The following is a 26,700-nucleotide window of genomic DNA, read 5'->3' as shown; positions in this document are numbered from 1 at the left end:
TGACAATTTTTTTTAAAAAAGATCTCCAGACACTTTTTCTGCTATCCCTCTGGGCTTTTATGAAATGTATATTTACTATATAGAGTAATATTTCTGCTGAATAGATTTTTACATTCCAATTATCTTTTTGATTCTCCTTATTTTTCAGACTAATTTGCAGTCTCTTTTCTTTAGCTCCATTGCCTGGAGTTGATATAACCTGGTAAAAAGCTATTCCTTCCCTTGCTCCTCCCCTTTCAGGCATTATGGTTTATTATTTATTTTATAATATCTGAACAAGAAGGTCCTGTTCTTGACTTTAACCATTGAAATAGGGAAAAATAATGGTAAAAATCTATTCCAAATGAGCCTACAATCTGCTATGTAGAAACCCCATGTTCTGGAACATTTGTACATACATTTTATATGTTGCTTCTTATTGTTACTTTTTTTTCTTTGCCCCTATATCTTGAAAATAATATACTTTGGATACAATCAAAAATTTACCTTTTTGCTAGTGGTTTACATTGGGAGTTTAAAAAAGAGAACTCTTACCCTGCTTCCCCGAAAATAAGTCACCCCCGAAAGTAAGACATAGGAGAGGTTTCATAGAATTGCCTAATATAAGTCACCCCCGAAAGTAAGACATAGGAGAGGTTTCATAGAATTGCCTAATATAAGTCACCCCCGAACGTAAGACATAGGAGAGGTTTCATAGAATTGCCTAATATAAGTCACCCCCGAAAGTAAGACATAGGAGAGGTTTCATAGAATTGCCTAATATAAGTCACCCCCGAAAGTAAGACATAGGAGAGGTTTCATAGAATTGCCTAATATAAGTCACCCCCGAAAGTAAGACATAGGAGAGGTTTCATAGAATTGCCTAATATAAGTCACCCCCGAAAGTAAGACATAGGAGAGGTTTCATAGAATTGCCTAATATAAGTCACCCCCGAAAGTAAGACATAGGAGAGGTTTCATAGAATTGCCTAATATAAGTCACCCCCGAACGTAAGACACAGGAGAGGTTTCATAGAATTGCCTAATATAAGTCACCCCCGAAAGTAAGACATAGGAGAGGTTTCATAGAATTGCCTAATATAAGTCACCCCCGAAAGTAAGACATAGGAGAGGTTTCATAGAATTGCCTAATATAAGTCACCCCCGAAAGTAAGACATAGGAGAGGTTTCATAGAATTGCCTAATATAAGGCATCCCCTGAAAGTAAGACATAGGAGAGGTTTCATAGAATTGCCTAATATAAGTCACCCCCGAAAGTAAGACATAGGAGAGGTTTCATAGAATTGCCTAATATAAGGCATCCCCTGAAAGTAAGACATAGGAGACCTTTCGTTTTGCAACATTCCTGAACAGAACATATATAACACTGCTGTCCATAAATTGCATCCCCAAATGCTGCATCAATTAGTTTTAAAACACATCCAATGTGCATCCAACATGCGGCTACGTGTTTGGATGCATTTTTGCTGCAGCAGGATACAGGATACAATTAATTGAAAAAAAATAAGACATCCCCTGAAAGTAAGACGTAGCACATCTTTGGTAGCAAAATTAATATAAGACGCTGTCTTATTTTCGGGGAAACACGGTAGAGATGTAAGAATATGAAGCCATACTATTCTCTCTCATATTCGCTGTAAACAAAAGAGTGACCTGTACTTTTTCTGTTTTGTAGAAGTAATCAACAGCCAACCTCTTCCCATAACAGACAATGGGAAAAAGAAAAAGAGAACAAGAGCTACAGACCATTTCCCTGGAAGGTTTGAAGGTCAGATTTATAATTGTCTTGGGGTCTGCTTTAAAACTATTATTTCTCTATCTTTATAGGTGTTTTTTAAATAGGTATTGTCCCTAGTTGCTCTTTTTTGTGAATTTTATATGTATTTCTTTTGGCAATCACTGTCTCCCTGCAGTTCTGTGGTTTTCTTTTTCTTTCTCTCTAAGCTGTTTAAAATACAGTGATACCTTGTCTTACAAACTTAATTGGTTCCGGGACAAAGTTCTTAAGGTGAAAAGTTTGTAAGACGAAACAATGTTTCCCATAGGAATCAATGGAAAAGCGATTAATGTGTGCAAGCCCAAAATGCACCCCTTTTGCCAGCCGAAGTGCCCGTTTTTGTGCTGCTGGGATTTCCCTGAGGCTCCCCTCCATGGGAAACCCCACCTCCAGACTTCTGTGTTTTTGTGATGCTGCAGGGGAATCCCAGCAGAGGAATCCCAGCATCGCAAAAACGAGCGCTTTGCTGGCAACGGAAGTCCGGAGGTGGGGTTTCCCAGTGAAGGGAGCATCAGTGAAATCACAGCATCGCAAAAACACCGAAGTCCTCGAAACCCTACCTCCGGACCTCTGTGTTTTTGCGATGCTGTGATTTCACTGAGGCTCCCCTCACTGGGAAACCCCACCTCCGGACTTCCATTGCCAGCGAAGCGCCTGTTTTTGCACTGCTGGGATTCCCCTGCAGCATCGCACAGCATCGCAAAAACACGGAAGTCCGGAGGTGGGGTTTCCTATGGAGGGGAGCTTCAGGGGAATCCCAGCAGCACAAAAACAGGTGCTTCGCTGGCAACGGAAGTCCGGAGGTGGGGCATCCCAGCGGTGGCGGTGGGTTTGTAAGGTGAAAATAGTTTGTAAGAAGAGGCAAAAAAATCTTAAACTCTGGGTTTGTATCTCAAAAAGTTTGTATGACGAGGCGTTTGTAAGACGAGGTATCACTGTACACTTTCTTTAATGGCTTCTCTTCCAGAAGTGTGACACTTTCATTTTTTAATTCCTCCATCTTTAGCGCTTAGTTTCACTTCTCGTGATATTTAATGTTTAAAGTCCCAGATCTTCTAATTTCCCAGTAGAAGAATGTATTAAAAGTTTATAGCAAAAAAAAATCCAAGGTCATTACTCTCGCCACTTTTACTTCTCCATTGTTGTTTCTCTTCCTTTGCATTTGTGTGCTGTCAGTTCTTATTTCAGTTTCAGCTGCAACATCAGCAAATGCCACTTACTCGTTTTCAGAATCTCTATCTTAGCGCGCAATTCAATTCTTTGTTGTCATTCTCACCAAGTTCCAAAGGTTTTGATGGTTTAGTTTGTTCTGACCTTCGCTATAAAAGTCCCTCTTCTGCTTCCTGCTATGTGGCTGTCTTTGTTCTGGACTTGTTAAATGAAGCAGGTTTTCTCCAGGTGGCTTTGGGGGGGTGGATGTTCTTCTGAGTGAACGGGTGTCTGCTTCACACCCGCTCATTTCCAGAGTATCCCCCACAAATTTGCAGATCTCTTTGGTATCCGCGATGCCCCGAACAGGCACCTGACTGCAGAAATTCATGCTGTGGGTCCGGAGCCCCTCCCCACAGCATCCACCACTAGGAAGACCACCACCGGAAGCCCCTCAATCTCAGCAACTTTTAAGATGCAGGATTTCAATTCCCAGAATCTGCCGGTCAGCATGGCTAGTTGGGGAATTCAAGCTTATACATCTTGAAGCTGGAAACACTAGGTTAAAAGAACAACTTATGTTTTTTCTACTTCTTGTGCATTGTCCTTGTTTGGCTTTGCTGAAGAAGAACAGAATAGAGATACTCCCTGCAGCTCTGTTTAGAAAACATTTGAAATTATGACAATGTTGAAAAGGTAACATTATGACCGGTCCTTGAACTTACCACTATTGCAGGTTACAGTATATTATCCCTATTCAGGTGCTTTGCAACCAGCCCACATTTATGGCTAGTGCAACATCCAATGGTCACGTGATTATCACTTGCGAACTTCGCATCCAGCTTTCAACAAGCGGAGTCAATGGAGAAGCTGGCAGTAAAATTACAAGTCGTGCAAATATCTCAATAAGTGAATTCCTTATTGACCATGGCTGAACTGATGTTGTAAGTCCATTGTGGTCAGGTGATGTTTCACTTAATAACTATATCACTTAGTGACAGTTGCTGGTTCCATTTGTGGTTATTCAGGACAACCTATAGTTGAAATTCACCTGGCATGATTTCATATTTCATTGATACTATTCCAAGATAATTGAAAACAAAGGACCATTAGCAATTACATCTAGAAGATAAAATAGAAAGGATCACAACCTTTCAGAAATGGAGTGAAATATGCAAGGCTGTTTTAGACCCAGTAGTCTTCAACATATTCGTCAATGACTGGAATGAGGGGATAGATGGGGAACTCATCAGATTTGCAGATGACACCAAGCTGGCAGGAATAGCCAACTTTCCAGAAGATAATCTTAAAATACAAAAGGAGCTTGACAGACTTGAACATTGGGCACTATCTAACAAAATGAAATTTCAATGGTGAAAAAAATAAGGTTGTACATTTAAGCAAGAAAAACAAAATGCAAAAGTACAGTATATGTTGGCGGGGTGGCGCAGCAGGTAGAGTGTGGTACTGCAGGCCACTGAAGCTGACTTGTAGATTTGAAGGTCAGCGGTTGAAATCTCATCACCGGCTCAAGGTTGACTCAGCCTTCCACCCTTCCGAGGTGGGTAAAATGAGGACCCGGATTGTGGGGGCAATATGCTGGCTCTGTTAAAAAGTGCTATTGCTAACATGTTGTAAGCCACCCTGAGTCTAAGGAGATCGGCGGCATAAAAATCGGATGAATGAATGAATAAACATTTTATTACTAATTATTATTCGGCAGATTTATACAATCTCACTGCAGAGCTGCTTGGTGAGGGCTCTTACGCCAAGGTTCAAGGAGCAGTTAGCTTGCAGACTGGAAAGGAATATGCAGTTAAGGTGAGGAAAGCGTCACAAATTTCTTTTTGATTAAGAGCATTATTGTTTAAAAATGTGGTTCCCTAATAACTTGGGTGGGTTCCACTTAACTTTGCACTAGTTTGCCTGACATTTCATGTGTGTGTCCTCTCACACATGCTCAGAAGCTGGATTTAGCTCGAAACACAGCAGAGGAGCTGATCAGCTGTGTTTCGGGTGAAGAAATAAAGGTTAACACCAACCCGGGGGCAGGCGGGAGGGGTTTTTTTTGAAGCAGAGGATAAGGAGAAGCCATTCAAACATAGAAAAATTCACCAAAAATTCAGAAAAAAAGATGGCGGCACACATGGAGCTGCATCGACCGAACCGGGTCCTTGACACCATCCTGACATCACCAGCGGGACACTAATGTTTGGGGCAGTCTAGTCCAAACCAGGAGGAACCCACCCCTGAAATAACTGGTTGAGAGATAGGTAACTATGGCTCCTTTATGACATATGGACTTCAACTCCCAGAATTCCTGTCTCAGGCAGTCCTGTAGTCATAAAAGGGCCATAGTTCCCTACTCAATACTAGCTCTAACCATTTTCCAAAATTCCCTTCAACTTATTAAAATGAGAAGATTCTATTAATGGCAACATCTACTATTGCAACAGGAATTTCCCTCACTTTTCTTCCCAATGCTTTATGAAGGTTTCTGAAAGCTTATCTGGAGGGTGCAGGGTTGAGTGGATCTGTAACATGGTGCAAGAAATGTATTTGATCTGTCAATAAAACCCAGTTTTGGCAAGCAGACAGAATTGAATATAATACAAAATTCATTCTGCAATAAGTTTTTTATTTTTAAAAAAACTTTCTGTTTTTGCAACAGATAATTGAAAAAAATGCTGGACATAGTAGGAGCCGGGTATTTCGAGAAGTGGAAACATTATATCAGTGTCAGGGCAATAAGTAAGTATTACAGTATTAATAAAACCGTGCATGTTAAGAATTCCACAAAATAAGCAGAGCCCAAATATGTTGATAAAGCCCAAAAGGTAGACTTGAAGCAACTGCTTTTACCAAAATTGTTCAGTCCTTTTGGCTCCGATATTTTTATTTAATAATGCAAGCCAGGGAACAAGAGAAAGCACAAGACAAATTAATTATTTTTTTGTATTTATTAAAGATACTGATTAATTTTAGAAACAGTCATACTGATGATTTCAGAATTAGAACAATGTGATTATCTTATCTGAAAACATCAGAATATTTTAAATAACACTTTTGGGGATACTTTTGCCTTTTGATAAGATTTAGCATGATCACCTGTGCTTTGTTTTTAAGGAACATTTTGGAATTAATAGAGTTTTTTGAAGATAGTGTAAGGTTCTACCTTGTGTTTGAAAAACTGCGAGGAGGTAAGTAAATATTCCCCTTCCTTTGTCTCTGCCCCATCTCCCAATTTTGCGATAACCCTGCCTTAGTTTAATCATTCAAACCTTTACAGAAATATGTAGTTTTATCTTATATTACATAACTCTTGGATTTTCATTCATAGCTTATTTTAAAGATTATTATTGTACCCATATATGAATCTGAAATATTATCCAGATAATATTGGGATGGTTCTTAAAAAATGAAGTCACTCAGAATAATTATAGTAAAGTGCAGAAGACTTGTCATTTTTAGTTTTGAGAATTGGTCACAGATATAAAAAAATATGAAGCTAGGAAACACATATCCCTCTTTGCAGTGACAAAGTAGTATACAGTTTCCCTTGATTTTCACGGGGGTGCGTTCCAAGACCGCCCGTGAAAGTCGAATTTCCGTGAACTAGAGATGCGGAAGTAAATACTGTACACTATTTTTGGCTATGAACAAGCCATCCCTTAACACTTTAAACCCCTAAATTGCAATTTCCCATTCCCTTAGCAACCATTTAGATTATTACTCACCAGGGTTATTTATTAAAGTTTATTTAAAAAAATATTTATTAAAGGCGGACAAAAGTTTGGCGATGACATATGACGTCATCGGGCGGGAAAAACCGTGGTATAGGGAAAAAACGCGAAGTATTTTTTAATTAATATTTTTGAAAAACCATGGTGTAGACTTTTCACGAAGATCGAACCCGTGAAAATCGAGGGAACACTGTATACAATTTCACAGTAAAAATCTGTACATCTCTATATTATTCAAATTCACCTTTGATGTGGGGGATGTTCAGAGAATGTGAACACTCTTTAAACTTTTGGCCTTTCATTCCTGATTGAAATAATAATCTTGTAATAAACAACTTTGAAATAAATGTCACACTTCTCAAGAAAAAAATCAGTTTGCATGGTCTCTATAACCTTTTGAGCTGTGATTTGGGAGCTGCAAAGTCAATTTATTCTCTATATCTACCTTTGCTGCTATTTTTGGTGAGATAGGAACTTGGGCAATTTAGTTGTCACAAATATGTCTATACTTATAGAGCTTGGTATCTTCAGATGTTTTGCCTAAAAGCATCTACCTGCCCTCTTTCCTCTATAGGCTCTATCCTGACTCATATACAGAAGCAAAAGCACTTTAATGAGAGGGAAGCCAGCCAAGTGGTGAGAGACATTGCCTGCGCATTGGATTTCTTGCACACAAAAGGTAAAAACATACCGTAAAAACATAGCCGCCCCGAGTCTACGGAGAGGGGCGGCATACAAATCTAATAAGTAAGTAAGTAAGTAAGTAAGTAAGTAAGTAAGTAAGTAAGTAAGTAAGTAAGTAAGTAAGTATATTTGGAGTATAAGACGCAGCGGAGTATAAGACATACCTAGATTTTAGAGGTGGAAAACAAGGGAAAAAAGTATTCTGAACCAAATTGTGTAGTATTTAATAAAATACCAGTGTAGCAAAATACTTTCTACAACCATGTACACTTTTTAGAAATGTCAAACTTGACAGCTTTAAGACTTGTGGACTTCAACTCCCATAATTCCCCATTCAGTCATGCTAGTTCAGGAATGGGAGTTGAAGCCCACAAGTCTTAAACTTGCCAAGTTTGAATACCCTTGCACCCCTAATCCTTAGCCCAGGGGTCTTCAAACTTGCCAGCTTTAAGACTACTGGACTTCAGCTCCCAGAATTCCTCCTCCAATCATGCTAAAAAGGTAAAAACGGACCCATTCTTTGTAGGATAAAAGGTTTAGGAAGTCTGCGGGGAGCTCCTAGGTGCTGAGGGATGGCAAAAATGGCCATTTACCTGGGGTTCTTTTCACAAAAATTGAGGCATTTTTGCACTCCCCCAGTACCCAGGAGCTCTGTGTAGCTCCCCAGACCCTTTGCCCACCCCATTTTTACAAAGAAAGGCCGAAAAACAGCAAAACATTTATTTTTAAACCCACAGCTTCTTTCTATGTAGTCTGTGGCCAATTAAAACAATGATAAGACCAATAGTAATAGTAATGCAGTCTTAGTGACTAGTTTGACAGTGGTGAGGGAATTAATTGTTTAGCAGAGTGATGGCGTTTGGGGAAAAAATGTTCTTGTGTCTAGTTCTGGTGTGCAGTAGAGTTGTTTTGAGGATAGGAGTCGAAACAATTTATGTCCAGGATGGGGGGGGGGGGGGGTTGGTCAGTAAATATTTTTCACAACCCTCTTTTTGACTCGTGCGGTATACAGGTCCTCTATGGAAGGCAGGTTGGCAGTAATTGTTTTTTCTGCAGTTCTGATTATTCTCTGAAGTCTGTGTTAGTCTTGTTGGATTGCAGAACCGATCCAGGTGGTTATAGAGGTGCAGATGAGAGACTCAATAATTCTTCTGTAAAACTGTATCAGCAGCTCCTTGAGTAGTTTGAGTTTCCTGAATTGACACAGAAAGAACATTCTTCGTTGTGCTTTTTTGATGACGTTTTTTGATGTTAGGTGATCATTGTAGGTCTTGAGATAGGATAGAACCTAGAAGGTCTCTACCGTTGATACTGTGTTGTCTAGTATTGTAAGAGGTGGTAGAATGGGAGGATTTCTCCTAAAGTCAATCACCATTTCTATGGTTTTGAGTGTGTTCAGTTTGGTGTTTTCAGGTCACACCATGAGTCTAGTTGTTCAACCTCCTGTCTGTATGAAGTTTTATCGTTGTATCAAATGAGACCAATCACTATTGTATCATCTGCAAACTTCAGTAGTTTAACAGATGGATCGTTTGAGATGCAGTCATTGGTATATAGAGAGAAGTGGAAAGAGTACACATCCTTGGCGGGTGGTGGTGGTGAGGGGGGGGCTGCACTAATCGTACAGGTGTCTGATGTGATTTTGCCTAGCTGCTGCTTCCTGTCTGTTAGAATAATTCTGTCTGTATAATTTGGAGTGAATAAAAGGTTCGTCCTTCTCACATATCTATAATACCTGCATGAAGAGGCCAGTGCAGTTACGGGAACAGTGAAATTACAATGTAATTACAAGATACTTCTGCCGCACGAATCCCAGCGACTGGTTAGGTCCCACAGAGTTGGCCTTCTCCGGGTCCCGTCAACTAAACAATGTTTTTTGGCGGGACCCAGGAGAAGAGCCTTCTCTGTGGCGGCCCCGACCCTCTGGAACCAGCTCCCCCCAGAGATCAGAACTGCCCCCTCCCTCCTTGCCTTTTGTAAAGTTCTTAAGACCCATCTCTGAGACATCTCCCCCGGGCCTATACAGTTTATACATGGTATGTTTGTGTGTATGCTTGCTTTTAATAATGGGGTTTTTAGTGTTTTTTTAATTATTAGATTTGTTCTTACATTGTCTTTGTTATTGTTGTGAGCCGCCCCGAGTCTACAGAGAGAGGCGGCATACAAATCTGATAGATAGATACATAGATAGATAGATATTTTGAAGCCAGCATGCCCCTTCCCTCCATTATCATAGCTTTTTCTTACCAACACCAAAAGTAAACACCAATGGCATATGTGTTCATCCTTAGCCATCCTATATGAGATTCTTTGTCACTAAATATATCAGTATGCCTGAGTTCGCTTCACTAACAAAGGCTGCTACCTGTGTGCATAAATATTAACCATTGGGAAATACAATTCAATCACCTCCATTATATTCTGGTTAGAAGCAGGGCACCCTTTGTTTCCCAGCTGAACAAATGCTTTGGTCAAAATTCTAAAAAAAGAAAGCTGTCCTGTTGAAGACCTTATACATGTCCAGTTCCCTTGGAAACTTAAGATTCATAGGTTTTCTTCTCACAGTTATGAAAAGTCAATGTGTGGGTAAAAATGTGAGTCAAGCACTGACTTTAGATCTTATGCCATTGCCCTTCAGGACTCTTTAGAACTCTGGTTTAGCTTCTGAAGCAGCCAGTGTATTGACAACACAAAGAGCTTTTAAAGGGAACATATTTTATTGTTTCTTCTTTCAAAATCGTACCCACTATTACATGTATACACGCATCTCTTATCAAAACCTATTAAAAATAGTCCATTAACCCAGTGATTTTCAACCTTTTTTGAGCCGCGGCACATTTTTTACATTTACAAAATCCTGGGGCACACCACCAACCAAAATGACACCCTAAGACACTCTCCTCTCTTTTTCCATCCCTGTCTCCTCCCCCCTTGTGTGTGTGTATATACATATATATACACACTCTTGAACCATTTCCAAAAACAGGTGAGGGCTGGGGGTTTTCTCTCTCTTATTCTTTGGATGCTTTTTATCATATGCTTTAAATCAAGTGTCACTTCTCTCTCTCTTTTGTTTCTCTCTCCTTCCTCTCATTCTGTCTCAATCATTTTCTCATTTCTCTTTTTTCCTCCCCTTTTTGCTCATTTCTCTCTCCCTTCCTCTCCTTTTCTCTCTCTCTCTTGCTTTCTTTCTTTCTCTCTCTTTCTTGCTTTCTTTCTCTCTCACTCTTGCCTTCTCTTTTCTTTCTCTCTCTTGCTTTCTTTCTCTCTCTCTCTCACTCTCTCTTTCTCTCTCAGCAAAAAGTTGCGAGACTGGAACCTGAGCTTCCTTCTTCGCGGCACACCTGACCATGTCTCGCGGCACACTAGTGTGCCACGGCACACTGGTTGAAAAACACTGCATTAACCAATACGTTTCATTTTGTGAGTTAGAAATGCTTCTTAAATGCCTGGATTGTACTATGTAATCTGTGGGAGTTCAACATTCATGTGAAAATGTTATTTTAATGCCATTATTCCAATATATATAATTTTTTTCTGTATAATTATTTGGAAAATATCGAGGAATATTTCACGAAGTTTGAATGTAACTTTAAGAAATGATTTAAGTGCAATGGAATTAGTAGTAGCTACTGTGCAAACACCAAAAAGCAATTTTTTTCTCTATTTTTAGCATTGTTGTTTTGGACATGACTCATTGTCTTTCTCTGTTATTTGTTAGGTATTGCACACCGAGATCTAAAACCTGAGAATATACTCTGTGAATCTCCCAGTAAGGTGCGCCTATGCTTTGTAATTCCACCTGTTTACTTTTCATTCGGCTTATTTGCTCAGTGATTTCACTTATACAGTAGGTGTTTTTCCTTCTTCCTTCATTTCAGGTATCACCTGTAAAAATTTGTGACTTTGATCTTGGAAGTGGGGTGAAACTCAACAGTGCATGTACTCCAATCTCTACTCCTGAACTGACTACTCCGGTACGTAGACTCCTGTATTTGGAAGAGTTGGCTATGATGTGAGAACATGGGGCAACAGTTCAATATGTTGTGCTGTAGAGTTGCTAAAATGCATAATCTAGATGGAGTTTAGTTGAATTGCAAAAAGTGAAATATCAAGCATGTCAGTATTGCATTTTCCAGACATCTTGCTAATTCTTTTGTTTGGGATTATAGATGATAATATAGATTATAGAGTAAATTTCAAATTTGCAAATAACTCTAATAATAATAATAAGTTGCATTTCTCAAGTTTGAAAATTATAAGAAAATGGCTCTCAATAAGATAATAGAAATCTTGACATTAGTCCTAATGTAAAGTATCATTCGGCTTCATATATATACAGTACAGTGATCCCCCGGTTATTGCGTCCCCGACCATTGCGAACAGGGTAATTCGCGATTTTTCAACCCGGAAGTCAAAATACCATCTACGCATGCGTGCCGGGCACGCATGCGTAGATGGCAGCGGCTTCCCTGGGTCTTCCCCCTCTTGCTGGCGTCAGCGAGGAGTTTCCCCACCGCCCACGCAAACTCCTCGCTGCCGCTCGCCCGCCCTTCGCCTGCCCACGCCGTTCGCTCCCCCCTCTTGCTGGCGGGAGGGCGAGAAGCCCTCCCCAGCACCCGCTCGCCCGCCCTTCGCCGCTCGCCCGCCCTTCGCCCTGGCGGAGAAATTCCAGCCCCCACCTGGTCCCGCCCGATCCTCCTCCCTGAGGCAGCTCGCCCTCCCATGGCCGCTTCCTCCACCCTCCATTGCAAGCCCTCGCCACCGCAGCCAATGCGCGCTGCGATCTTCAAGCCCAGCTCCTTTCGGCCCAGCATCCCGGGCCAAGCAGCTGCCTTCCGTGACTGAGCCTGGCTGGCCCGGAAGATCGTAGCGCGCGTTGGCTGCAGCGGCGAGCGAAGCCAAGCCGGCAGCAATGTCGCCGCCGGTGCAGCCAACGCGCGCTACGATCTTCCGGGCCAGCCAGGCTCAGTGACGGAAGGCAGCCGCTTGGGCCGAGAGGAGCCGGCCTTGATCCGCCAACGCGCGCTACGATCTTCCGGGCCAGCCAGGCTCAGCGGATCAAGGCCGGCTCCTCTCGGCCCAAGCGGCTGCCTTCCGTCACTGAGCCTGGCTCGCCCGGAAGATCGTAGCGCGCGTTGGCTGCAGCGGCGAGCGATGTCGCCGCCGGTGCAGCCAACGCGCGCTACGATCTTCTGGGCGAGCCACGCTCAGTGACGGAAGGCAGCCGCTTGGGCCGAGAGGAGCCGGCCTTGATCCGCCAACGCGCGCTACGATCTTCCGGGCCAGCCAGGCTCAGCGGATCAAGGCCGGCTCCTCTCGGCCCAAGCGGCTGCCTTCCGTCACTGAGCCTGGCTCGCCCGGAAGATCGTAGCGCGCGTTGGCTGCAGCGGCGAGCGATGTCGCCGCCGGTGCAGCCAACGCGCGCTACGATCTTCCGGGCCAGCCAGGCTCAGCGGATCAAGGCAGCCGCTTGGGCCGAGAGGAGCCGGCCTTGATCCGCTGAGCCTTCACATTCCTCCAAGTCATTTCGCCGCTCATGTCCTGGCTAAACCGGGCAGCAGGAGACAGGCTTTGAGTTTTGGCTGCGGGGCGAGGGAGTTAGGAAAGTCCTACTTCTCCCCCCGCAGCCAAAACTCAAAGCCTGTCTCCTGCTGCCCGGTTTAGCCAGGACACGAGCGGCGAAATGACTTGGAGGAATGTGAAGCTGAAACCGGCCGGTTTCAGCTTCACATTCCTCCAAGTCATTTCGCCGCTCGTGTCCTGGCTAAACCGGGCAGCAGGAGACAGGCGGTGGGCTGGGAGCCGCAGGCGAAAGGAGCTCGGGCATTGTTCTCCGGACCCCGCCCGCAGCCTGGAGAGGGAAAGGGCCGCCGCGGGGCTGAGCGGGCGGGGTCCGGAGAACAATGCCTGGCGCCGCGCTCCGATGCCCGAGCTCTTTTCGCCTGCGGCTCCCAGCAGCACTTTGAATCCAGCAGCTTCTGCTGGATACGGGCGGTGGGTGGGACGAGCGGCGCGGAAGCCAGGGGCTGTGGCAGCTCGCCCCCCCATTGCCCGTATCCAGCAGAAGCGGCGGGATTCAAAGGGATTCAAGGCTAACTTCTGCGCTTGGCTTGAGGACTCAGCTCGGAAGCTGCACGGGTGTTTTAAAAGGTCTCCGCCGGCATGGGGGGCTTCCTACCACCTCCTGAACCCCCAACTCGGGTTTGGGGGGGTGCTAAGAAGCCCCCCATGCCGGCGGAGACCTTTTAAAACACCCGTGCAGCTTCCGAGCTGAGTCCTAAATCTTCGGCTCCTCGCTAGCGCTGCGGAAGTAAAAACACCATCTGCACATGCGCAGATGGTGTTTGTACTTCCGCAGCGCTACTTCGCGAAAACCCGCTCGTTGCGGGGGTTCCTGGAACGGAACCCTCGCAACGAGCGGGGGATCACTGTATTTGGAAATGTTTTTTTAAAGCTTTGCTACAGCAGTATTCTCAGGCAGGTAAACAGTCTTCGTATAATAAGTTCTCACAGTTTAGCAGTGTTTTTGGAAAATATTCATTTAAAAAAGCAGACTGTTCTGAAAGACATGATGGGTCATCACAGTATTTTTAGTCATGCTAAATATTACATATTCATTTGATAAGGATTCATGTTATGATTCTTTTATGTACACTGAGAGCATATGTACCAATGATTTAGCTTTACTAGATAAATGGTCAAAGCAATGGAAACTGCAGTTTAATGTTTCCAAATGTAAAATAATGCACTGGGGGAAAAGGAATCCTCAATCTGAGTATTGCATTGGCAGTTCTGTGTTAGCAAAAACTTCAGAAGAGAAGGATTTAGGGGTAGTGATTTCTGACAGTCTCAAAATGGGTGAGCATTGTGGTCGGGCGGTAGGAAAAGCAAGTAGGATGCTTGGCTGCATAGCTAGAGGTATAACAAGCAGGAAGAGGGAGATTGTGACCCCCTTATATAGAGCGCTGGTGAGACCACATTTGGAGTACTGTGTTCCGTTCTGGAGACCTCACCTACAAAAAGATATTGACAAAATTGAACGGGTCCAAAGACGGGCTACAAGAATGGTGGAAGGTCTTAAGTATAAAATGTATCAGGAAAGACTTAATGAACTCAATCTGTATAGTCTGGAGGACAGAAGGAAAAGGGGGGACATGATCGAAACATTTAAATACGTTAATTAAATAAGGTTCAGGAGGGAAGTGTTTTTAATAGGAAAGTGAACACAAGAACAAGGGGACATAATCTGAAGTTAATTGGGGGAAAGATCAAAGGCAACATGAAAAAATATTATTTTACTGAAAGAGTAGTAGATCCTTGGAACAAACTTCCAGCAGACGTGGTTGGTAAATCCACAGTAACTGAATTTAAACATGCCTGGGCTAAACATATATCCATTGTAAGATAAAATACAGGAAATAGTATAAGGGCAGACTAGATGGACCATGAGGTCTTTTTCTGCCGTCAGTCTTCTATGTTTCTAAAGACAAATTCCTTGTGTGTCCAATTATAGTTGGCCAATAAAGAATTCTATTCTATATTCTATTCTACTCTACTCTACTCTGTTCCATTCATAGGACACTTGAGAGTAAAATATGGGAAAGCCCTGCAGAACTGATATAGGAAGCCCCAATTGGATGATAGGCAATTTGAAGCTTAAATAAATATTATGTAAGCTCTATAAGCATTCAGTTTTACGTACTTCAGTGTCAGAAAAAGTTGTTCCAAAAGATTCCTCGAATAGATTCAAAGTTTGACAGAAAAGGAAATTGTTGTGGGCAATCCCATCCAGTAAGGGGCAGCATAAGAAAATGATTGGAATCACACCAGGAAGCAGAAGGAAATGTAAAGATCGTTGAAAATGGTAGTATGCAAAAGCAGAATTACATATATATCAAATCCTTTGTGAGTGTACACGAGAGAATGCAAATAAATAAGAATAATTCTAAACAAACTACCGGTAGTTTATTTTACCAGATCATGCTTATCCTATTGTAGCCAACAAGACTTGCATCTTAAATGCTGTATAATAGGACTGATTGAACAGTCCTTTTGCAATGTATTTCAGAGATTTTTTTTTCAACATTGAAACTATTCATGTGGTTAATGACAGTTAACCTGTTAACAGCCCTCATATTCACACGCCAAATTCCAAAATTGTGCCTTGCACATCTAAATAAAACCATTGTACAGGCTAGCTAATCAAATGACTAGAGAATTAAGAAGAGAGAATGTGATTTTCAAAAACAAAATATAATATAATCAAATATATTGGGCGCCTCGATCTCAACAGTCTCAATAATTCCTTATCAATGCACATTGGAAGGATTCAGATTTTGCTTTTAATTGTTTTCTTTCTTGTCATTGTTTAGCTCAGTATTTTTCAACCTCAGCAACTTTAAGATGTGTGGACTTTAACTTCTGGGATCTTAAAAGCCGTTGAGGTTGAGAAACACTGGGGGCAATATGCTGATTCCGTTAACAGCTTAGAGAGAGGGCTGTAAAGCATTGTGAAACGGTATATAAGTCTTAAGTGCTATTGCTAGCAGATTGTTGCAATATCGTGTTTCCCCGAAAATAAGACATTGTGTTATATTAATTTTTGCTCCAAAAGTTGTGCTACGTCTTATTTTCGGGAGGTGCCTTACTTAAAGCAGCTGCCACAAGATCTGAGGGGACGGGGTGAGACGGAATGGGAGTCGGGATGTGACACGCCCCTCCTGGCCACCCGCTTAACAGCCTCCCAGTCTCTACCGTCTAACCGCTCCAAGCTGCAGGAAGGGTAAGGCGGGCTGCAATACCGGCAGCTTCAGGGGCTCCTTTCCTCAGCGGTTCGTTTTGTTACCTCTAGGCAGCTGCACCAACTTTTTCCTTCCCGGCGGCGGCGATGGCGGCGGCTTCCCTTCGAGGAGCAGCAGCACTGGGAACGTCATGTGATGAAGGGAAGCCGCCGGGAAGGAAAAAGTTGGTGCAGCTTGGAGCGGTTAGACGGTAGAGACTGGGAGGCTGTTAAGCGGGCGGCCAGGAGGGGCATGTCAGATCCTGACTCCCATTCCGTCTCATCCCGCCCCTCAGATCTTGTGGCAGCTGCTTTGCAAAGTTGCTCTGGTCGCACATTTTGGATAATAAACAAAGTGAGACAGCAGCAGACTGTGTCTGCTGTACTGGACGGTACAAAGCGATGGAAGGGGCCAGCAGGGGACGCCACATTATTACGGTACTGCTGTGAACAGCTTTGAATGGTACCGTATGTTTTTCCACCGCACCGTATGTAAACTTAACTACGCCTTATTTTCGGGGGGTGCCTTATATTAGCAAATTCTGCAAAACCTCTGACATGCCTTACTTTCGGGGTACGTCTTATTTTCGGGGAAACATGATACATGACATGGAATACTGGGTATAAGATCCCTGGGATATGGTTTACTATATAGGTTTCCCAAAAGCTCCTTCTAACTCATGGCCAAACATTAGAGGGTTCAGGAGGGATTAAACTTTGGAAATTATGAGTGAATATGAAACAATACTAGAATAAATCACTTCATATTGGACAAGACATTTGAAAGAGAGTTGCAAGAACTGTAAACTATGTATTTAAAAGAGTTTTTATGCATTGCCTGACCTAACTCATTCCAGAACTTTACTTGCAGAGGATGATAATGGATATATTTGTATGTAATTAAAATCTGCCAGGTTAAGCCAACTGTTTGTTACTACGCAAAAAGCATTCTAAAATTGTGCGTATATTCAAGTACTCTATACCGGAGACATTTACAAATTAACATTCTCAATTTCATTTTTGCTTCCTCATAATTCTTGTTGTTGCCCAGCAACTGTGCCACAGTTTATTGCTAGGGTTGTGGGAGGCAGACCAGCAATCTTACGCTTCTTTCCATAAAGTGCGAAATGCTGCCCTCACTTTAAAAAAAAAAAGAAGCTTTAAAAATGTTCAGTATGTATTGGGCTACAAAACATGAATTACATTTACGCTACAGCGTGCCTGGGTCTGGAAATCTTTTATCTGCCAGGGTTAGAATGAATTAAGTTGCATAGGCTAAATTTCCAGAGAGATAATTGCTTTGTATTAATGATAAATAATAATCAAAGTAATAATTGCAGTAACTTGGATAGAACTGATTAGATTGGAGGTGTCCAACTTTGGAATCTCTATATGCTCGCTAGGGAATTCTGGGGATTGAAGTCCAAAGATCTTAAATGTCCATGGCTTAGATCATCCTCTCCTACCTCCATTTGGACTTCTCCAGCATCTGTCAGTATCCTGCTACTAATGGAATATAATATAATATAATTTTATTGGCCATGTGTGATTGGACACATAAGGAATTTGTCCTGGTGCACATGCTCTCAGTGTACATAAAAGAAAAGATAAATTCATCAAGAATCACAAGGTACAACACTTAATGATAATCCGGGTACATACAGATAATCAATCAAATCATATTAGGAACCAGTCAATATAAATTGTAAGGATACAAACACCAAAGTTACAGTCATTAATGGGATGAGATGGGTGATGGGAACGATGAGAAGATTAATAGCAGTGCAGCCTTGGTGAATAGTTTGACAGTGTTGAGGGAATTATTTGTTTAGCAGAGTAATAATGTTCGGGGGAAACGATTCTTGTGTCTAATTCTTGGTGTGCAGTGCTCTATAGTGTCGTTTTGAGGGTTTGAAGCAGTTTGTGTTCAGGATGTGAGGTATCTGGAAATATTTTCATAGCCCTCTCTTTGACTCAGGCAGTATACAGGCCCTCAATGGAAGGCAGGTTGGCAATAATTGTTTTTTTCTCTCCAGATACTGTTAAATTAACAATAGCAGGAGTTCCTGCAATTGGGTTTAATACTCTACCAACTTTATGAGGGAAAAATAGTCACTCAAATAGCTATGAGATGTTAGTAATCATATAATTTGTAATGCAGATAGTCCCCAACTTATAACAACAGTTGAGCCCAAAATTGATGTTGCTAAGTGAAACATTAATAGAGTTTTGCCTCCTTTTTTGACCTTTCTTGCCACAGTTGTTAAGTGAATTGCTGCAGTCGTTAAATTAGTAAGACAATTGATAAGTGAATCTGGCTTCCCCATTGACTTGGCTTGTCAGTAGGCCGCAAAAACTGATCACATGACCCTAGGATGATGCAACCATCATAAATATGAACCGGTTGCCAAGCACCTGATCATTTGATTATGTGACCATGGGAATGCGGCAAATATGGAAAAACTATCATAAGTTACTTTTTAAATTTATTTATTCATTCATTCATTCATTCATTCATTCATTCATTCATTCATTCATTCATTCATTCATTGCCTGACCTAACTCATTCCAGAAGTTTACTTGCAGAGGATGATAATGGATATATTTGTATATAATTAAAATCTGCAAGGTTAAGCCAACTGTTTGTTACTATGCAAAAAGCATTCTAAAATTGTGCGTATATTCGCACAATATTCGCATATTAGATTTGTATGCCGCCCCACTCCGTAGACTTGGGGCGGCTCACAACAACAATAAAACAATTCATGACAAATCTAATATTTTAAAAACATTTAAAAAAACCATTATTAAAGCAGACATACACACAAACATACCATACATAAATTGTATAGGCCTGGGGGAGATGTCTCAATTCCCCCATGCCTGACCGCAGAGGTGGGTTTTAAGGAGTTTACGAAAGGCAAGGAGGGTGGGGGCAGTTCTAATCTCCGGGGGGGAGCTGGTTCCAGAGAGTCAGGGCCGCCACAGAGAAGGCTCTTCCCCTGGGACCCACCAAATGACATTGTTTAGCCGACGGGACCCGGAGAAGGCCAACTCTGTGGGACCTAATCGGTTGCTGGGATTCGTGCTGCGAATGGTCACTAAACGAACTGTAGTGCATTAATCTTAACCGTGGGTACTGCATGCAGGGTTTTGGGAGGATCCGTCTTTCCAAAAAGAGTTATGTATGAATGGCAGAGGTAGCCTCCCTTAATGACTACAATTGGAACCGGAAGCTCCATTGTAAGCAGAAAATCGTATGATCACATGGGACTTATGGAATCACTATCTGCCCAGCCATTAAATGAGTCACTGTGATCATTAAGTGAGATATCATGTGACCACCACTTACAGCATTACTTCCAGATCCTCCATTAAGTCTTCTCGTTGGGAGCGTGAAGGGTAGTCACGTGACCACAGAATGCTTTGAGAGTAGTCAGGGCAAGGGGGAGATGGTTGCAAAGCTGTTTATTTTACACGGTTTGAATGGTCACTAAATGAGGCAGTCATTAATTCAATTCAATTTATTAGATTTGTATGTCGCCCCTCTCCGAAGACTCGGGGCGGCTCACAAGAGAATAAAAACAGTACAGTATAACAATGGAACAAATCTAATAATAAAATATATATAAACCTCAGCAATTAAAAACCATACAGCACATACACATCAAACATGCAATATAATAAGCCTGGGAGAGATGTCTTAGTTCCCCCATGCCTGGCGATATAGGTGGGGCCTTAAGTAACTTGCGAAAGACAAGGAGGGTGGGGGCCATTCTAATCTCCGGGGGAAGTTGATTCCAGAGGGCCGGGGCCGCCACAGAGAAGGCTCTTCCCCTGGGGCCCGCCAAACGACATTGTTTGGTCGACAGGACCCGGAGAAGGCCAACTCTGTGGGACCTTATCGGCCGCTGGGATTCGTGCGGTAGAAGGCGGTTCCATAGGTATTCTGGTCCAATGCTATGTAGGGCTTTAAAGGTCATTACCAACACTTTGAATTGTGACCGGAAATTGATCATCCCTCTTATATGAGGGACATGATCAACATACTTGTGTTTCTACGTGGGTCTGAGTGTTTTCACTAATGCTTCTTGATTTATTATCTGCCAATAGTCCAGGCTCACAAGTAAAACTAGTAATACTCTTGAATTCCAAAAGCAATCCCAAATTGTTTTGGTTCATGTGTCATAGTTCTTGAACTCCTGGGCTATCATATCTGGGCTGCAAACATCACATGACAATTAGTAGATCTTTGCTGCCATGGGAGGGGGCGGGGAGGATTTGAATTTTTTGTAGTCCTGATATAGGGGTTTTGTTTATTTCTTGCCCTTTGTCTCTTCTCCCTGCCTTTCATTCATCCAGTATATGGGGGCCATATAGAGAAAAATACCTGAATTTCCTTCAATATTTTTGCTGCAGATGGCAACATTTCCATTTTGTTGAGAGGTAGTTTACAGTGTTCATGGGCAGAAAAATAAACAAGGTTCACAGCTTGCAAGTCATTGATCAACGACCATCTATGCCAGGTTTTCTAAACCCATATACTGTAATAGTTTTCTGCATTTCCTTAAACCTCCCTACTATATTTTTTTTAATGTAAAGATTCCCTTTTGTGAGCTACCTTTGTGATACCTCTTGTAAATATTGATTATTTAACCATGCTCACCAAAGTTGTCAACTGTGATGGACCATTGGCTTTCCAGAATTTTGGATAGAAGATGTTTCATACTTTCATTTGTCTACTCTTTAAATGGAGAGAAAGATTTAATTTTCTGTAAACCATATACATGAGCGATTAAGCAAGGGCTACCTGTGTTGTGAATGCTTACTTTTCTGCAACTGTCTGATGCGAGTTCTGTATCTTGCTAGTGTGGGTCTGCAGAGTACATGGCACCAGAGGTGGTGGAAGTTTTCACAGAAGAAGCCACCTTCTACGACAAGCGATGCGACTTGTGGAGCCTAGGTGTGATTTTGTATATCATGCTAAGTGGCTATCCTCCATTTGTGGGTAATTGTGGTACAGACTGTGGCTGGGACAGGGGAGAAGTCTGCAGAGTTTGCCAGGTAATCAGTATATTTTGGACATGTAATCATGTAGCACAGAGGTGGGGAACCATGCCTCCTTTATGAATTATGGACTTCAACTCCCAATATTCCTGGTTCAGGAATTCTGGGAGTTGAAGTCCACAAGTCATAAGAGGGTCATCATTTCCCACCTCTGATGTAGCAGCTTTGATTGACCTTCATTAAAACTGTTTGGATATCCTCTGAGACATCTAGGGCAGAGGTCTTCAAACTTGGCAACTTTAAGACTTGTGGACTTCAACTCCCAGAATTCTCCAGCCAGCTATGCTGGCTGGAGAATTCTGGGAGTTGAAGTCCACAAGTCTTAAAGTTGCCAAGTTTGGGGACCCTTGAGCTAGGGTGACGCAGTGGTTAGAGTGCAGCACTGCAGGCTACTTCAGCTAACTGCTAGCTGTAGTTCAGAAGAGAAGGATTTAGGGGTAGTGATTTCTGACAGTCTTAAAATGGGTGAACAGTGCAGTCAGGCGGTAGGGAAAGCAAGTAGGATGCTTGGCTGCATAGCTAGAGATATAACAAGCAGGAAGAGGGAGATTATGATCCCGCTATATAGAGTGCTGGTGAGACCACATTTGGAGTACTGTGTTCAGTTCTGGAGACCTCACCTACAAAAAGATATTGACAAAATTGAACGGGTCCAAAGACGGGCTACAAGAATGGTGGAAGGTCTTAAGCATAAAACGTATCAGGAAAGACTTAATGAACTCAATCTGTATAGTCTGGAGAACAGAAGGAAAAGGGGGGACATGATCGAAACATTTAAATATTGTCAAAAGGTTAAATAAGGTTCAGGAGGGAAGTGTTTTTAATAGGAAAGTGAACACAAGAAGAAGGGGACACAATCTGAAGTTAGTTGGGGGAAAGAACAAAAGCAACATGAGAAAATATTATTTTACTGAAAGAGTAGTAGATCCTTGGAACAAACTTCCAGCAGACGTGGTTGGTAAATCCACAGTAACTGAATTTAAACATGCCTGGGATAAACCTAGATCCATCCTAAGATAAAATACAAAAAATAGTATAAGGGCAGACTCGATGGATCATGAGGTCTTTTTCTGCCGTCAGTCTTCTATGTTTCTATGTTCAGCAGTTCAAATCTCACCACCGACTCAAGGTTGACTCAGCCTTCCATCCTTCCGAGGTGGATAAAATGAGGACCCAGATGGTTGGGGGCAATATGCTGATTCTGTAAAACACTTAGAGAGGGCTAAAAAAGCACTATGAAGTGGTATATAAATCTAAATGCTATTGCTATCTATGGGCTTGAAGAATGCAGGCAATTAAAGCTGTTTTCAAAAGTGACCCAATTTGAATTTATAAGCTCATAAGGAATGCGAAGGTTTTATATTCAGATTATGTTTTCCAGTCTTGTGTTCTCAAGAATTGAACTAAAAGTATATTTCCTACGATTCCCTGATTGATCTCTGTTGCGTGTATGTGGAAGGGAATAACATTTTTAAAAAAACTGTAACCCATTTAAAAATATTTGTAAAAATATGATATTTAAAAATACCTTCTGAGAAACAGCGAAACGAAGTTTTCCTTAAAAGCTAAGGAATTTAGGTGCAAAGATATGGCAAAAATCTTTCCAAAGTTGCATAGTGGGAGTCATGGTGGGGAGCACTAAAGAGGTTTTAAATAAGTAATATTATTTTGTGGAACGGGAAAAAAATTGAAATTTTAATTCTGAAATCTCAGCCTCTGAAAAAACCCTCAATATACATTTATTTATTTATTTGATTTGATTTGATTTGATTTGATTTGATTTGTATGCCGCCCCTCTCCGTAGACTCGGGGCGGCTAACAACAATGATAAAAACAGCATGTAACAAACCTTTCCCTCCATAGAATAAGCTTTTTGAGAGTATCCAGGAAGGCAAGTATGAGTTCCCTGACAAGGATTGGTCTGACATCTCCAGTCAAGCCAAAGATCTCATCTCAAAGCTCCTGGTTCGTGATGCCAAACTGAGACTTAGCGCTGCCCAGGTTCTAGAACATCCGTGGGTCCAAGGTGTAAGTGGTGCGCTCTATTTCTATATGCCATTTGTACATGTGAACAAGCAGTGATGGGCCAGTGGGAGTAGTAATTTTATGCACTATTTATTGAATACTTAATAGTTTTTTTAACTGTCCTTCCTTTTCTAGTACCTTAGTATGTTCCTTAATTGCTTTTGAAATAGAAAATTATTAAATAGTATGTTTTTACCCATAAATGCTTTAATCGTTTTAATCATGATCGGGAACTGAACTTTTATAGCAATTAAACAAAATTGAGCTACTTGCCTAATCTGGTATCATACTGAACTTTGTAGGTTCAGTACAAAACCTTAAAATGTTACTGGACTCCTCAACAAATAATGCTGTGGTCCTTTTTGTGGCTATTCAAAGAATGTGACTTAATCAATTGAAAAAGAGTCCAAGCACTTATTTGAAAACTTATCTTGGTCGGTACGCCACTCCTACCCAGTCACATAACCTTTAAGACACATGTTTGTCAAGTCACTCCCACCTGGTCACATGACCGGCAAGCCACTCCTTTCCGGTCACATGACCATCAAGTCACACCCACAAAATAAGCCACACCCACAAAAGGGTAATAAAAATTTTGGCAGCCCATCACGGTACAAGTAATCTATGGTGAGGAAAAAAGATCTTGGCTAAAGAGGTGAAAACAATGATGCTGTCTTAAACCACTTGAGCCCTGATCCCTAATAGCTTGTGATGATACAATCTCCCAGTGCAGAGATACTTAACCTCTTTTATTCTAGCTAAGTAAAACAGTGGGTCTGCATAGCTGACATAACATCTTGCTGTTATAATGTGATTTATTCAGTAAAGTGTTCAAAGTAATGAACTGTGAAGATTGAGTATCCTTTGATTAGTGAAGATTTTCTCCAGGGTTGCTTCGCTTACACTGCAACTTTTTTGTTGCTTTCAGCATGCTTCTGAAAGAGGATTACCTACACCCCAGGTTCTTCAAAGGTAAGCTTTTGTGGAAGTTTGTCATAATTGAAAAAGTGATTAGAGCGGCTTCCAATTCTTAGCAACATTAAGATGTCGCTAAGAATCCCAGAGTCAAAATCCGCAAGTCTTAAAAGTTACCACGATTGAGAGACACTTCAATGAATCCATTTTCTAAACCAAGTTGCAAAAACATTGGCGTAGAAGATAGATCCATTGCAATCAGAGGAATTTTGAGAGAAAGCAAGAGGGTTGTATTAATTGGTAAAACTTTCCCAGAAAACATTGTTCCTTGGGTCTGAAGAGTCATTCATTGTTCCCATCACTTCTTGTTTGGAGGTGAATCACAAAATTAAAACTTGATTATAAGGAAGGTAATGAAGAGACAACTTGTACTTTTCTGATGGGCTGCACAATTATATTGTTAGGTCCTCTGCTATAAACTAATTTTCTTTTCTCAATTTTCCCCCAGGAACAGCAGCACAAAAGAGTTGACTCTTTTTGCTGCTGAAGCTATTGCTCTGAATCGCCAACTCTCCCAGCATGAAAATCAACTCGGTGAAGAAGAGGAAAACCTCACACAGGCCATGTGCTCCATGAAGCTTTCTCCTCCCTCTAAATCCCGCCTCGCCAAGCGTAGAGCCATGGCTCAGGCTACCAAATCCAATAACTTCCAGCCAGCCCCTCAAGCAGCTCTTTAATGTACATTTTATGTTCGTTAATTTAAGTTTAGCTTTGGTTATAACTGTGGTAAGGTACTCATCACCGATCAGTATATTATTGTGCCCTCTTTACATCAAAGAAACTTTCGAACAAAACTTGGAGGAGAATAATGTGAAGCAGCATGCTCTGATCTTGTCAACATTTAAGACTTGTGGGCTTTGAACTCCCAGAATTCCAAAGCCAGCACAGCTGGCTGAGTAACTCTGGGAATTGAAGTCCACAAATATCATAGTTGCTAAAGTTGGAGACTCTTGATGTAAAGGACAGCTTTTTTAGATTTTTATTTTTTAAATAATACATGCTTTGAATTCTGTGAAGTTCTTAGATGAAATTGCTGCTCTGTTGCAATATAACCAACCACTTAGGCAATATTTGCACACTCCTATACAAAACCAGAGGATCCACCTCTGTTGCCAAGCCTTGTGACTAATAGAACTTTCCTGATCACTTTGAATACTTGAGGAAAAAGCACTTAATTGATAACTGTGAAATATTTAAGTATGTGCCATTTTGATCAATTTTCCTATCTGTAGGCAAGCATCTAGATCCAGATAGAGCTGGATATATCAGCATAGACTTGGAGTGGTTCTTGCCGTTGAGACATATATTCCATAGTTTATCTTATATAAGGACAATAAATGTGAAAGTGGAGAAAGGGATTTTTAAAGCCAGGTTTTTCCATTGTTGGTTGCAAATTAGTGCTCATGCAGTAATGTTAGGCCTCTCATACATTTGGAAAAAGAGAGAAATGTACACACATACATCAGTTAGACATCTTACATCTTGAATCTTGGAAGACCTAGCTCAGTGTAATGCTGGATGGCAAAACAACTAGGCTACAAAGTCAGGTTTCTATTTTATATTAAATATAGTGTACAATTGTGGTTAAGTTCTCATGGGATCAACCCATGATTACAATAATCAATGTAAATTTATATTTAGGAATTGAGCATCTTACAAATCCTCGGAATGCTATTTATCTCATGGAAATTCATTTAAAAGAAAAGTCCGAAATTTAGGCCAGTGCATTACATAAAGCAGGAATTATCTAATATTTGATGATTAATGTTAATACCGATGGAAGATAAATCCAACAACTTTAGAAGGATACTGTGGTTTTCCAAAATTTGTCAAATAACTTTACGTTCTGCCTTTAAATATAATTTCTTTATTTTATACACTTTTAAATTAGTAGTGATGATACAAACATGTAGAATTGGTGCTACATTTAAGGTTTTTATATATTGTACATTTAATGTTGGTTTTTAAGTACTGTTAAATTACTGTTACATTTGTACTCCACAGTTAACTGAAAGCATTGGATAAACTCAGGAAATATCTCCATATGACACATTATTGCAGTGTAATGAAAATTAAATTTGTTTAATTTATAAACTGGTTTGCTGCCTTATTGATTTGTACAGTAAAAGAAGCACCCCCCTTTTACAATCTGCAATTCAAATGGTGCGTTATATAATGGACACTAACCTTTCTTTTTATAAAACTTTGCATCATGTCTCAGATAAACTCCACAATTCTGGCCAGTGATTTATGCCAGAGTTGTTTCTAATAAGATCAAAAAATATTTGTGAGTATATGAAGGTATATGGTGCGTGTGTATGAGAGAGAATGCGAGAGACTTGGCTAAGGTTTTGTTTTTTTTAAGATAATGCTAATTCTGTTTATTTAGTGTATGGCACATTCACATCACATTTAAATAAAAGCACAAGATAATTCAAAATACAGAATGTAAAATCTAAAATCTAAATGTATGTATAGATTACAGATAAAATTTCTAA

The 26,700-nt window shown here is 41.2% G+C and overlaps 1 protein-coding gene across 9 annotated transcripts in view; it reads left to right on the top strand.

The window, feature by feature from the left end:
• Positions 1-26,296, top strand: part of MKNK1 (MAPK interacting serine/threonine kinase 1) — a 34,830-nt gene extending 8,534 nt beyond the window's left edge. For 6 of the 9 annotated variants that reach the window (XM_070745825.1, XM_070745827.1, XM_070745826.1 and 3 more), the window contains 11 exons: positions 1,676-1,768; positions 4,650-4,747; positions 5,598-5,677; positions 6,053-6,126; positions 7,244-7,348; positions 11,075-11,130; positions 11,235-11,330; positions 21,005-21,199; positions 23,066-23,230; positions 24,156-24,199; positions 24,651-26,296. In XM_070745825.1, the coding sequence (XP_070601926.1) occupies positions 1,676-1,768; positions 4,650-4,747; positions 5,598-5,677; positions 6,053-6,126; positions 7,244-7,348; positions 11,075-11,130; positions 11,235-11,330; positions 21,005-21,199; positions 23,066-23,230; positions 24,156-24,199; positions 24,651-24,879 (1,235 nt within the window). In that variant the 3' untranslated portion in view covers positions 24,880-26,296. Of the gene's footprint in view, positions 1-1,675; positions 1,769-4,649; positions 4,748-5,597; positions 5,678-6,052; positions 6,127-7,243; positions 7,349-11,074; positions 11,131-11,234; positions 11,331-21,004; positions 21,200-23,065; positions 23,238-24,155; positions 24,200-24,650 lie in introns of all 9 variants that reach the window. The other 3 variants (XM_070745835.1, XM_070745831.1, XM_070745834.1) reach the window with 1 other exon arrangement.
• Positions 26,297-26,700: the final 404 nt, after the last annotated feature.

Source organism: Erythrolamprus reginae, chromosome 3, assembly GCF_031021105.1.
Source record: "Erythrolamprus reginae isolate rEryReg1 chromosome 3, rEryReg1.hap1, whole genome shotgun sequence".
Taxonomy (NCBI): Eukaryota; Metazoa; Chordata; class Lepidosauria; order Squamata; family Dipsadidae; genus Erythrolamprus; species Erythrolamprus reginae.
This window is presented reverse-complemented; position numbering and strand designations above follow the sequence as displayed.